Source organism: Mustelus asterias, chromosome 8, assembly GCF_964213995.1.
Source record: "Mustelus asterias chromosome 8, sMusAst1.hap1.1, whole genome shotgun sequence".
Classification (NCBI taxonomy): domain Eukaryota; kingdom Metazoa; phylum Chordata; class Chondrichthyes; order Carcharhiniformes; family Triakidae; genus Mustelus; species Mustelus asterias.
In genome coordinates this window covers 40,593,161-40,606,489 of record NC_135808.1, presented here as the reverse complement: position 1 = coordinate 40,606,489, position 13,329 = coordinate 40,593,161, and the positions used below count along the sequence as shown (strand labels likewise).

Genomic DNA, 13,329 nt, shown 5'->3' with positions numbered 1-13,329 from the left:
TGTGTCTGAGGATTCTTACTGATTTACTATTGTTGAATTTTGTCTGTGTGTGTGTGTTGGGAGCTGGTTATTATCCTGTGGACTGTGAATGGTCAGTCTATCTGTGTGTTGGAATCTGGATGCTTCTTGTATTTTCAAATCCCTTGAAGACTTCACACTGTCATCGCACCCCCCACCCCCACACACACATTTCTGTAACCTCCACCCAAAAGAAAAACAATGCATTTATATAAAGCCTTTCATGACCACCGTCTGTCCCAAAACTCTCTACAGTCATAATGAAATATTTTTGAAGTGTGGTCACTGATTTAATGTAGAAAAAGTGGCAGCCAATTTGTGCACAGCAAGATCCACAAACAGCAATGTGATCAGACAATGTGTTTATTAGTGTCATTGATTGATTGAGGGATTGGTGAGGATAGCAGGGACCACCCCCCCCCCCCCCCAACCTTTTTTAAAAAATAGCACCAAGGGATATTTTACACCCACCTTAAGAAAGCAGAGCATAGGGGGTCTGGTTTGAGATCCCATCTGAAACATGGTTCCTCTGACAGTGCATCAATTTTGTGCTGAACTATTCTGTGATTCTGGATGATTCTATAAAGGGTTCTCCATTACCATCGCTGTCATTGTGTTGCTCAGGAAAAGGGAAACTGAACATGGGAAGAGATGCAAGCTCCCCTCACAGGAGAGACAAGTAACGCCTAACCTCAGGTCATCTGCTGCTGAAACCCTCATCCATACCTTTGTAGGCTCCACACTCAACTATTCCAATAGTCTCCTGGCTGCTCTCGTATCGTGCAATGTAAATTCAAGCTCCTCCAGAGCTCTTCGTTGGAATTTAGAAGGCTGAGGCGGGATCTTATCGAGACCTATAAGATAATGAAGGGGCTGGATAGGGTAGAGATGGAGAGATTCTTTCCACTTAGAAAGGAAACTAGAACTAGAGGGCACAGCCTCAAAATAAAGGGGGGTCAGTTTAGGACAGAGTTGAGGAGGAACTTCTTCTCTCAGAGGGTGGTGAATCTCTGGAATTCTCTGCCCACTGAAGTGGTGGAGGCTACCTCGTTGAATATGTTTAAATCACCGGATAGATGGATTCCTGATCGGTAAGGGAATTAGGGGTTATAGGGATCAGGCGGGTAAGTGGAACTGATCCACTTCAGATCAGCCATGATCTTATTGAATGGCGGGGCAGGCTCGAGGGGCTAGATGGCCGACTCCTGCTCCTATTTCTTATGTTCTTATGTTCTGCTGCCCATGTCTCAACTGACACCAAGACCCAGTCACCCCTGTACTCACTGATCTGCAGTGGCTCCTGGTCAAGCAACAACTCAATTTTTAAATTCTCATCCTTATTTTCAAATCGCTCTGTGGCCTTGCCCTCTTCATCTCTAATCTCCATAACAGTTTGGCTGCCACAGCTGGAGGCTATTTATTGAAATGTCTTTTTACTTGAACGCCTGAGTGAGTGCAGTGCATCTAATTTCCCAGGATATACCAGAACCCTCCAATCAGCTACACTGAAGCAATATTTTCCTTAGCTTTTCGCTTTTCCTGCCCAGTGTGTTTTCTTGGAATTTTTTTTGGAAAAGGAGAGAAATTTCAAAATCTCAATTGAATTAATGCTCAACATTTTTTTAATATTAAACACATACTCTGAGGGTAAAACTGGTCTTCAGCAACATGAGATGAGCTCACAGTAAAATGATAGCCTGTTCTACACTTCGCCTGTCTTCTCCATTGTTCTCACGGTGCTTGGGAAGATGGGAGTCTGGGTGGAGGAAAGAAGGCAGCCACATTGTCTGCTCTTGGTCACTATCCAGAGTTGCTGCTGGAAACCGAGGGTATCAAGTGAGGGAAAAGAAAGGACTTGTATCTGATCCCCCACGCAGGCTGGCACTCACTGTGGAAGTGTCTCTAACAGAAGAGTCAGCCTCTTCAGCAAAGGAGGAGAGGGAGTTGGAGGAAATGATGTTTCCTTTTCCTGTTTTACAGAAGGATTTCACCGTACTACATCAGAGAATACAGAGAGGATAGACAACACAGATCCTGACCACACCCAAGGAACAAGTGCACAACTGTGGGAAGACATTCAGCCCCTTCACAGCATTGCTCAACACAGAAGGTTGGGCAGTGAAACCATCATTTAGAAATTGGTTGGGTCTGGGGAGCTTTGACATATCAAACAGATCTGAAACTGATCAGTGGTGTGGAACCTTCCATCAGAACTAATCTTTCCTATTAGCAATCTATCGGGCTGGGAAATGAGTGAACTCTGGCTGTGGTGAGAGCTTCAATCATTGGTCAAGCCTCATGAAGCACTGCCTCATTCTGACAGGGGAGAAGCTTTTCAGTGTGGGGAGGGCTCCATAGGCTCCTGTCGTCTCCCAACACACAAGGTGCATCTCTTGTACCACTTGTAATACAAGATCAGCGTCATGGATGAGAAACAATTCCAGTGTGAAATGTGTCACCGAGCCTTCCCAAAGTTATCGAGGCTCGTGCAACATCGACGCATTCACACAGGGGAGAAACCATTCACATGCGACGTGTGCGACAAATCATTCTCACAGTCATCGAACCTCCGTGTACACAAATGTATTCAGAAAGGTGAAAATGTATTTGCATGCAAGCTGTGTGGTAAATCATTCACACAGTCCTGGACCCTCCGTGTGCATCTACGCATTCACACAGGGGAGAAACCATTCACGTGTGAGGTGTGTGACAAATCATTCTCACAGCCATCCTCACTCCGTGAACACCAACGCATTCACACAGGGGAAAAACCATTCACATGTGTGGTATGCAACAAATCATTTAGGCAATCATCGCATCTCCGTGAACACGAACGCATTCACACAGGGGAGAAACCTTTCACATGTAAGGTGTGCGACAAATCATTCTCACTATTAAGGAATCTCCATGCACACCAGCTCATTCACACAGGGGAGGAAGCGGTCAAGTGTGAGGTCTGTGACAAAGTCTTCACTAACTTAAGGAGCCTTCAGCTACATCAGACAATCCACACAGGAGAGAAACACTTCAATTGTGAGTTTTGCCATAAAGCTTTTGCGACATCTTCAACCCTCCTGATACACCAGAGGATTCACACAGGGGAGAAACCCTTCAAGTGTGAACTTTGTGAGATGGCTTTCTCCCAAACCTCTGATCTCCTGCGACACCAGAGGGTTCACACAGGGGAGAAACCTTTCAGATGTGAGGTGTGTGACCGAGCTTTCACACAGTCATCAACACTGATAAAACATCGACGCAGTCACACTGGAGAGAAGCCGTTTAAGTGTGAGGTGTGTGAGAAATTATTCTCGGAATCATCACATCTCCGCAGACATCAACTCGTTCACACTGGGGAGAAACCATTCACATGCAAGGTTTGTGATAAATCATTTACACGTTCATCAACCCTCCGCACTCACCAACACATTCACACAGGGAAGAAAACTTTCCCAGGCAAGATATGTGACAAATCATTCATGGACTCATCATCCCTCTGTGCACATGAACACATGCACATTGGGGAGAAACCGTTTAAATATGATTGTGTGTGACAAGAGCTTTGCAGAATCCTGGGATTCCTGCTGAAACTTCGGCGAGGTCATACTGAGGAAAAGCCATGCACATGTGACAAATCATTCCCGGACTCATTGTCTCTCTGTACACACCAACACATTCACATGGGAGAAACCTTTCACCAGCGAAGTGTGTGGCAAACCCTTCGAGGTCCATCAGAAGACCCACACAGGGGAGTGAGTCTTCAGTTGTAAGCTTAGCGTGAGGAAAGCAGTGCTCTAACTGCAAGAAGCTGAACCACTTTACACGCAGGGTAAAGATCCAAGAAAAAATTGTAAATGACATTCTTGGAATAGCCAGAAAGGATTTTGATCAAAGGAGAAATAAGTTGTTGCCACAAAAATAAGCCATTTTGAATTGAAACATGGTTGTGACAATACCTGAATAAGGAGACAATTTAACTGAGACATTCTTTGTAAAGTTTAAAGATGAGAAAGCTATAGCCATGAAGACCAATGAGGTTCAAAAGCTGAAATCAACACCGACTGTTCTAAAGAGTGAGTTGAAAATTCATCTGTGAATAAGAATGAAGAACAATCTTAAATTGGTTGTCAGCGTAATTCTTAGCACACGGGTGGCACGGTAACACTGTGGTTAGTACTGCTGCCTCATGGCGCCAGGAACCCGGGTTCAATTCCTGCCTCGGTTCACTATCTGTGTGGAAATTGTACATTCTCCCAGTGTATGCATGAGTTTCCTCTGGGTGCTCTGGTTTCCTCCCACAGTTCAGTGTGGGTTAGGTGGATTGGCCACACTAAATTGACCCTAGTGTCAGGGGATTAGCAGGGTAAATATGTGGGGTTCCGGGAATAGGGCCTGGGTGGGATTCTGGTCAATGCAGACTCGATGGGCTGAATGACCTGCACTGTAAGGATTCTCTGATTTTTCTTTCGCAGACGGAACTTTGCACTTTAAATATTGTTTTAAAAAAAACTCTCAGAAAACATCACAAAATGTAATATTTTACATTCTAATCTGGACATGGAATTCAGCAGAGTGAACTTTTGATCTAGAACATATTGTAAGATGTAATATTCTACACGGTATAAATAAAAACTCATCACTTTCAACACATTTTCATTTTCTTCAGCTGAGGGGTGTGAATAATTAGTTCATAATTCACGTGTTTTGGAATATTTTTAGTTTCAGGCATATAACTTTTAGGTTGTAGGTTAAAAAGGTCAGGATACCGAGCTATGAAACAGCAGGTAGTCTTACTTAGCTGCAGATATGGTGTCTGCACTCTATCTAGTAATGACAGTCCGGACAGTTTCTTTTCCTGGATATGGCTGGAGCTGAGGAAGTCTGGTTTCAATTTAATTTTATGTTTATTGGGAGAGGTGTTATTTGCAGTTTGAACCTTGTGTGGTTTGCAGCGAGAAGTTAGTCAGAATAAATAACAGTTAGAAAGACCTTCACAGTAAGCAGAATAAAACACTAACTTCATAATTTACCGCATTGAAGGTGGGTAAAGCTTAATCTCAGTTTAAATTTTGTGAGGAACAGAAGCTGGAAGATTGCCTAGTTTGAAGGGAGTGGTAGAATCTCCAATGGGCCTCACAGTATCTTATTGCAAAAGAAAATAACCAGCAGATTAGATTGGAAGTATTGAAAAAGTAACCAGAAAAAGGGATTGAGGCTGCCACAGTCAAGTGAGGGAAAAATATAGTTTTACCTCTGAGAATAGATGAAGCTGAGGAGAATTCTCCAGAGGGCTGGGAGATAGATACCAATGGGTGGTCGCTACAGAATGAATAACTTTAAGATTGACGTGTTATAGGAGAATTACTGGGGGTAGTATCCATAAACCTGAGGGCATAGTATAAAGTCATATAATAACTGCAGCTACAACAGCAGGCAAGAAGCTGGCAATTCTGTGGTTAAGTAACTCACCACCTGACTCCCCAAAGCCTGTCCACCATTTACAAAGCATGTCAGGAGTGTGATGGAAAGCTTTCCACTTGCCTGGATGAATGCAGCTCCAACAATGCTCAAGAAGCTCAACAACATTCAGGACAATGCAGCCCACTTGATTAGCACCTCTTCCACAAATATTCACTCCTTCCCCCACCAACTAACAGTGGCAGCCACATATACCTTCTATAAGATGCACTGCATGAAATCACCAAAGCTCCTGAGGCAGCACCTTCCAAACCCATGACTGCCACTATCTAGAAAGACAAGGGCAGCTGAGACCTAGGAATACCATCACCTGGAATTTCCCCTCTGTGTCACTCACCATCCTGACTTGGAAACATATTTTCATTCCTTCACGGTCGCTGAGTCAAAATCCTGGAATTCCCTTTCTAATAGCACTGTGAGTGTACCTACACTACATAGACTGCAGTGGTTCAAGAAGGCGGCTCAGCAGCACTTTCTCAAGGGCAATTAGGGATGGATAATAAATACTATTCTAGTCAGTGAAACCCACATCCTATAGGTTAATTTAAAATAGCTATGTTTCTCCCAAGCTGTGCACCATCTCAACACTCGGGGAGCAATGTTACCTCCACTTTCCAGGCAAATCCTGTCCCTTTATATCCTGTCTTCAGTTTACCCAACACCCCAAACATAGTCACTACTTTGAAATGGCAACTGATGATATGTAAAATTAGATTGAGATGAGTGTTAGGAAGGGGATTGAGGAATATGGAACTGAGTGGAGTGAATATACAAATCAGACATTAACTAAATGATAAAACAGGTTTGATGGCCTGAATGTCCTCCTCCTGTTCCTATGTTTATTATGATCAGGATCAAAAAAATTTCAATTTGAGGTACTGATCGGCCATCATAGAATTAAATTGGGACCAGGATCGAGGGGCTGAATGGCCTCCACCTGATTCTGTAACTATTTGCAACAATATAACAACAGAGAGCAACAGTCCCATCCCCGTCAAACCCCTGTGCTCCCTGAACTTTGGCTTGTAGCTGAGTGGAAACATGTTATTGAATTCTGGCATAATAAGACATTGTCACCAAAATGATGTCCAAGGGTTTGACAAGCTCTGTATAATCAAAATGAAGGCCCTTTAACTGAACTGGGTCAAGCTGTGTGATCACAAGACAAGAACCCCCCCCCCCCAACTGCACCTCTTCCCACCCCCCTCTCGACCCCACACTGCATATCCCAGTGTCACATCCGACATCACAATAGTTTCTAAACGGACTCAGTTTGAGGCAGGAGGTGGCACAACCAGTTGGAGTGAAGGAAAGGGAATTGCACTGACTGTAACCATGGAAATATCACTTTTTCGCTGACAATCAGAAGTCGATGAGGACTGAGATAAGAAATGTCTTCACTGAAAGGGTTGTGAATTTTGGAATTCTCTCTCCAAGAGAGCCATGGATGTTTAGTCACTGCGTATATTCAAGTCGGATATTGATGGATTTTTGCATACTGAGGGAATAAGGGAGATGGGGAAGTGTGGGAAGGTGGGATTGAGGTAGAAGATTAGCCCTGATCATATTAAATGGGGCAACAGGTTGTATGGGCCGAATGAAACAGGTTGTATGTGCCTATTTCTTATGTTCATCATGTTCTTTGGGTGGTTATACCTGTTGTTATATTGTTGTGCATTGTAATCTACATGATTCATTTAATAAAGCAATTTGAGAAGATCATTAACATGCTGGACAGGGTCTCTGGAAGTTTCTTTATATGGACTTCCAGAAGGTATTTGTAAATGTTCTGCACAGAAGATGAACGTGCATAGAATTGGAGGGAACCTCGTGACAGAGGTTGATAATTTGTTGGAGACAGAGTCAGGAAAAAGGGAATGTTCTCTAATTGTTAGGATATGCCCAGCGTTGTTCCCAAGGATGTGTACTGGAGACTCAGCTATTCATTATATTGATCAATAACTTTAATGGAGGAATAGTCTGGGGAAGTTTACTGATAACACTAAATGAGGTGACACAGTCAGTATTGTGGATGGAGTGGAAAGTTCCAAAGGCACATTGATAGCAGGAATTCAATGGGGGGAAATGGGAGATCATTTATATTGAACCTCAGAAAGATAAATCAGGACATTTTCCAAATCTGGGAACTGTTTTAAGAGTCAAATATGTTCTGTCCAAGAGTCCTATTAGACTCAAAACATTGACCGTAATTCTCTCTTCACAGAGGTTGCCAGATCTGTAGAGATTTTCCAGCGATTTGTTTTTATTTCCGATAGCCAGCATCGGCTGTATTTTGTTTTGTTTTACAAACATTTTTTTAAAAATGTGACCAATTAAAGCAGTTTTATTTAAGGATGATACATTGCAATCAAATTGGCTTCATGATCAATACAGTGTGTAAACATCTACAGGATAATTTCTTCACTCATTTTGTAACAAGTTGGTGTTTCAATAAATGGTGGGTGGGGTTTGTAGGGGGCCCAGTCTGAGGAAATATTCATGTGGCCCTGACAATCAATTTAATCTCGGATGTCCTGGTCAATATGGATCCCATAAGTGGTCTGTGTTAAGCTAAAGAGTGAATTTTTTGTGAGTTATAATTCTATACAGAAGATTGATAAAACAGCAGATAAACAACCCAATATTCAGCTTACAAACTTTGAATCAACCAACATAACAAAACATTTGAGAATGAATCATGATCTTTCCTAGAATATGAAATGAATCTTGGAAGAGTGTAAGGTGATCATATCACATCACTATTACATCAAGGTATGATGGGCTGAGGGAACTCGGGTCTGTAGAGACTCACCCCCACTCCCTCACCATACTCAGGATAGTCGTCCTCCCAGATAGGAGAGTACAAACATTACTCATGGTGTCAAATATCCTTCACCTGAAGAGGAGCTGTTTATAGTTCACATCGCCAACTAAAGCAGGGTCTGATTCTACCCCATACCCACTCCTGAGAGTTGGCTCACTTTAATAACACTCAGACACTCAGATCAGGGGAAACTCTCTCAGAATACTACAGACAGAAGTTTCTTTAACATCCTTGTGCTTTTGTCTTGCTCCCAATTCTGTTGGTCAGAAATGACACTGATCTTTAGTAATACAGATGGGGCTTGTTTCCATCACACAAACACATGCAAAACTTTAGATTCATCAAACATTAAAAGTAACACGGCAGCTCAAGGACCTTTTATTTAAAAAAATCAAACAATAACATTGGGGTCTGTTTTTGGAAGGAAAGAATTGAAAAGCAAAGGACAGAAAGGAACTGGAGAAGGTAAAAAAAATTCACAAGGATAATATTAAAAATTGAGAGATTGTAACTATCAGGAAAGAATGAACATGTTGGGGAGGGTTTAAACTAATGTGGCAGGGGGATGGGAACCAATGCAGTAAGTCAGAGGAAAGTAAAGTGGAAACAGAAACAAAAGACAGTAAGGGGAAAAGTTAAAGGCAGAGAAAGCAAAGTCAAAAATCAAAAAGGACCAGAGTATAGAGACTATGGAGAACTCAGTGAATGGTTCCAGTAAGGCTAAGAGAATAAAACACAGGGAGAGTGTACAATACATGATCGGACAGATGGTCTGAGAAAGCAGGGCAGAGAGCAGGGGAAGTCTAGATCAAACTGCATTTATTTTAATGCAAGAGGCCTGATGGGCAAGGCAGATGAATTCAGGGCATGGATGGGTACATGGGACTGGGATATTATAGCTATCACTAAAACATGGCTAAGGGAGAGGCAGGACTGGTAGCTCAATTTTCCAGGGTACAGATGCTATAGGAAAGATAGAACAGGAGATAAGAGAGGAGGGGGAGTTGCGTTTTTGATTAGGGAGAATATCACGGCAGTGCTGAGGGGATATATCCAAGGATTCGCCCACTGAGTCTATATGGGTCTAACTGAAAAATAAGGGAGAGATCACTTTGATAGGATTGTACTACAGGCCCCCAAATAGTCAGCGGAAAACTGAGGAGCAAATATGCAAGGAGATTAAAGATAGCTGCAAGAAAAATAGGGTGGTAATAGTAGGGGACTTTAACTTTCCCAACATTAACCGGGACAGCCATAGCATTAGGGACTTGGATGGAGAAAAATTTGTTGAGTGTATTCAGGAGAAATTTCTCATTCAGTATGTGGATGGCTCGACTAGAGAGGGGGAAAAACTTGACCTCCTCTTGGGAAATAAGGAAGGGCAAGTGCCAGAAGTGTTAGTGACGGATCACTTTGAGACCAGCGACCATAATTCCATTAGTTTTAAGATAGCTATGGAGAATGATTGGTCTGGCACAAAAGTTAAAATTCTAAATTGGGGCAAGGCCAATTTTGATAGTATTAGACAGGAACTCTCAAAAGTTGATTGGGGGAGTCTGTTGGCAGGCAAAGGGATGGCTGGTAAGTGGAAGGCTTTCAAAAGTATGTTAACCAGGGTTCAGGGTAAGCACATTCCTTTTACAGTGAAGTGCAAGGCTGGTAGAAGTAGGGAACCCTGGATGACTCGTGATATTGAGGCCGTGGTCAAAAAGAAGAAGGAGGCATATGACATGCATAGGCAGCTGGGATCAAGTGGATCCCGTGAAGAGTATAGAGGTTGTTGGAGTAGAGTTAAAGAGAGAAATCAGGAGGGTAAAAAGGGGACATGAGATTGCTTTGACAGATAAGGCAAAGGAGAATCCAAAGAGCTTCTACAAATACATGAAGGGCAAAAGAGTAACTAGGGAGAGAATAGGGCCTCTTAAAGATCAACAAGGTCATCTATGTGTGGATCCACAAGAGATGGGTGAAATCCTAAATGAATATTTATCATCGGCATTTACTGTTGAGAAAGGCATGGATGTTCGGAAACTTGGGGAAATAAATAGTGATGTCTTGAGAAGTGCACATATTACAGAGAAGGAGGTGCTGGAAGTCTTAAAGCACATCAAGGTAGATAAATCCCCGGGACCTGATGAAATGTTTCGCAGGACAAAGTGGGTGGAAATTGCAAATCTCCCCTTGAAAAGATATTTTAATCATCGACAGCCACAGGTGAGGTGCCTGAAGATTGGAGGGTGGCAAATGTTGTGCCTTTGTTTAAGAATGGCTGCAGGGAAAAGCCTGGGAACTACAGACCGGTGAGCCTAACGTCTGTCGTGGGTAAGTTGTGAGAAGGTATTTTGAGAGACAGGATCTACAGGCATTTAGAGAGGCAAGGACTGATTAGGGACATTCAGCATGGCTTTGTGAGTGGAAAGTCATGTCTCACGAATTTGGTTGAGCTTTTTGAAGGGGTAGCCAAGAAGGTAGATAAGAGCATTGCAGTCGATGTTGTCAACATGGAATTTAGCAAGGCCCTTGACTGGGTACCACATGGTAGGTTGTTGCATAAGGTTAAATCTCACAGGGATCCAGGGTGAGGTAGCCAGTTGGATACAAAATTGGCTTAATGACAGAAGATAGTTGGAGAGGGTTGTTTTTCAAACTGGAGGCCTGTGACCAGCGGTGTGCCTCAGGGATCGGTGCTGGGTCCACTGTTATTGTTTATATTAATGATTTTGATGAGAATTTAGGAGGCATGGTTAGTAAGTTTGCAGATGACACCAAAATTGATGACATAGTGGACAGTGAAGAAGGTTATCTAGGATTGCAATGGGATCTTCATCAATTGGGCCAATGAATGGCAGATGGAGATAAATGTGAGGTGATACATTTTGGTAGATCGAATCGGGGCAGGACCTACTCAGTTAATGGTAGAGCTTTGTGGAGAGTTATAGAAGAAAGAGATCTAGAAGTACAGGTTCATAGCTCTTTGAGAATGGCGTCACAGGTGCAGGGTGGTGAAGAAGGCATTCGGCATGCTATGTTTCATTGGTCAGAACATTGAATACAGGAGTTGGGGCGTCTTGTTGAAGTTGTACAAGACATTGGTAAGGCCACACTTGAAATAGTGGGGAAAGTTCTTGTCACCCTATTATAGAAAGGATATTATTAACCTAGAAAGAGTGCAGAAAAGATTTATGAGGATGCTACCAGGACTTGATGGTTTGAGTTATAAGGAGAGGCTGGATAGACTGTGACTTTTTTCCCTAGAGCGTAGGAGGTTTCGGGGTGATCTTATAGAGGTCTACAAAATAATGAGGGACACAGAAAAGGTAGTCAACGTCCTTTCCCAAAGGTAGGGGTGTCTAAAACTAGAGGGCATAGGTTTAAGGAGAGTGAGATTAAGAATTGGAAGGGAGAAAGCTCATGTTGAGGAAAATCACTGTTCGAAAGCAGATGGGCCGAAAAGTCTGTTTCTTTGCTTTAAAAATTGTAATCAAAATGAAAAATGCTGGAAATGTTCAGCAGGCCAATCAGCAACTGTGGAGAGAAACAAAGTTAAAGTTTCAGCTCGCGATGACCTTTTATCAGAAACTAGGGTTGGATGCTGGGTGGCTCCACAGAATATGCTGTCCACTTTCAGCAACATTGCCCTGCCTCCCAAAACATCATTCTCACCAATACCCCCTCACTCTTGCTCCCACTGTTTAACTGTCCTTATCCTATTTCCACAGATTTGGTCACCTTGGAGTCAATCTCCGAGGTAATTATTTCTCAATCCCAGGTCACATTCGGAGTAGAGTCACTCCCCAGGTTACAATCACTCCTTGAGTCAGAGTTCCTACCCAAGCACTGGCACAATCTGATGAAGCACTCACCTGATGAAGGAGCGGCGCTCCGAAAGCTAGTGGCTTGTGCTACCAAATAAATCTGTTGGACTTTAACCTGGTGTTGTGAAACTTCTTACTGTGTTTACCCCAGTCCAACGCCGGCATTTCCACATCACAATCTCCCCACCCACTCTTTTCTATTCCCCTCTTCCGTGCCTCCCTTTTTCCAAAACCCTGATGCCGTGTGCCCTTTTCCCGCATGATCATTCCTTCTGTGAACCCCTCTCATACCTCCTCTCTCCTCTGCCCCTCTCTCCTGTACATGTGCTGATCCCATCACTGCACATCGTCACTGATTTGGATGCTGTGGGTCTTCCTCTTCTGATCTGCTGTCAGATACACCCAAGGCTGCATATCCCACACTGATGTCAGTTTGAAAGTCTCCGAAGATGAAGAATGCTATTCCCACACAAGAAATCTCTGTCAAACATTTACTAGGGGAACTGAGACAGCAGCTGTAATAAGTGAGGTTTTATTCAGATGGGACAATGACAAGTTTAAATCCCCACCTGTACCCTGAGGGTACAGATGCTATAGGAAAGAAAGAACAGGAGGTAAGAGAGGAGAGGGAGTTGCACTTTTGATTAGGGAGAGCATCACAGCCGTACTGAGAGGGGATATATCCGAGGGTTCGGCCACTGAGTCAATATGGGTAGAACTGAGAAATAAGGAGGAAATCACTTTGATAGGGTTGTACTATAGGCCCCCAAATAGTTGGCGGGAAATTGAGGAGCAAATATGTAAGGAGATTACAGATAGCTCCAAGAATAATAGGGTGGTAATAGTCGGAGATTTTAACTTTCCCAACATTGACTGGGACAGCCATAGTATTAGAGGGTTGGATGGAGAGAAATTTGTTGAGTGCGTTCGGGAGGAATTTCCCATTCAGTATGTGGATGGCCCGACGAGAGAGGAGGCAAAACTTGACCTCCTCTTGGGAAATAAGGAAGGGCAGGTGACAGAAGTGTTAGTGAGGGATCACTTTGGACCAGTAACCATAATTCTATTGGTTTTAAGATAGTTATGGAGAATAATAGGTCTGGCCCAAAAGTTAAATTTTGAAATTGGGGCAAGGCCAATTTTGACGGTATCAGGCAGGAACATTCAAAGTTAATTGGAGGAGGCTATGGGAAGGCA

At 43.1% G+C, this 13,329-nt stretch overlaps 2 protein-coding genes across 2 annotated transcripts in view; both read left to right on the top strand.

The window, feature by feature from the left end:
* The window catches only part of LOC144497724 (uncharacterized), a 383,983-nt gene extending 379,357 nt beyond the window's left edge, over positions 1–4,626 (top strand). Inside the window, exon 7 of the mRNA XM_078219164.1 lies at positions 2,433–4,626. Coding sequence (XP_078075290.1) covers positions 2,433–3,569 — 1,137 coding nt within the window. The 3' untranslated portion in view covers positions 3,570–4,626. The remainder of the gene's footprint in view (positions 1–2,432) is intronic.
* Positions 1–13,329, top strand: part of LOC144497112 (uncharacterized) — a 54,117-nt gene that overhangs the window by 502 nt on the left and 40,286 nt on the right. The window lies entirely within an intron of this gene.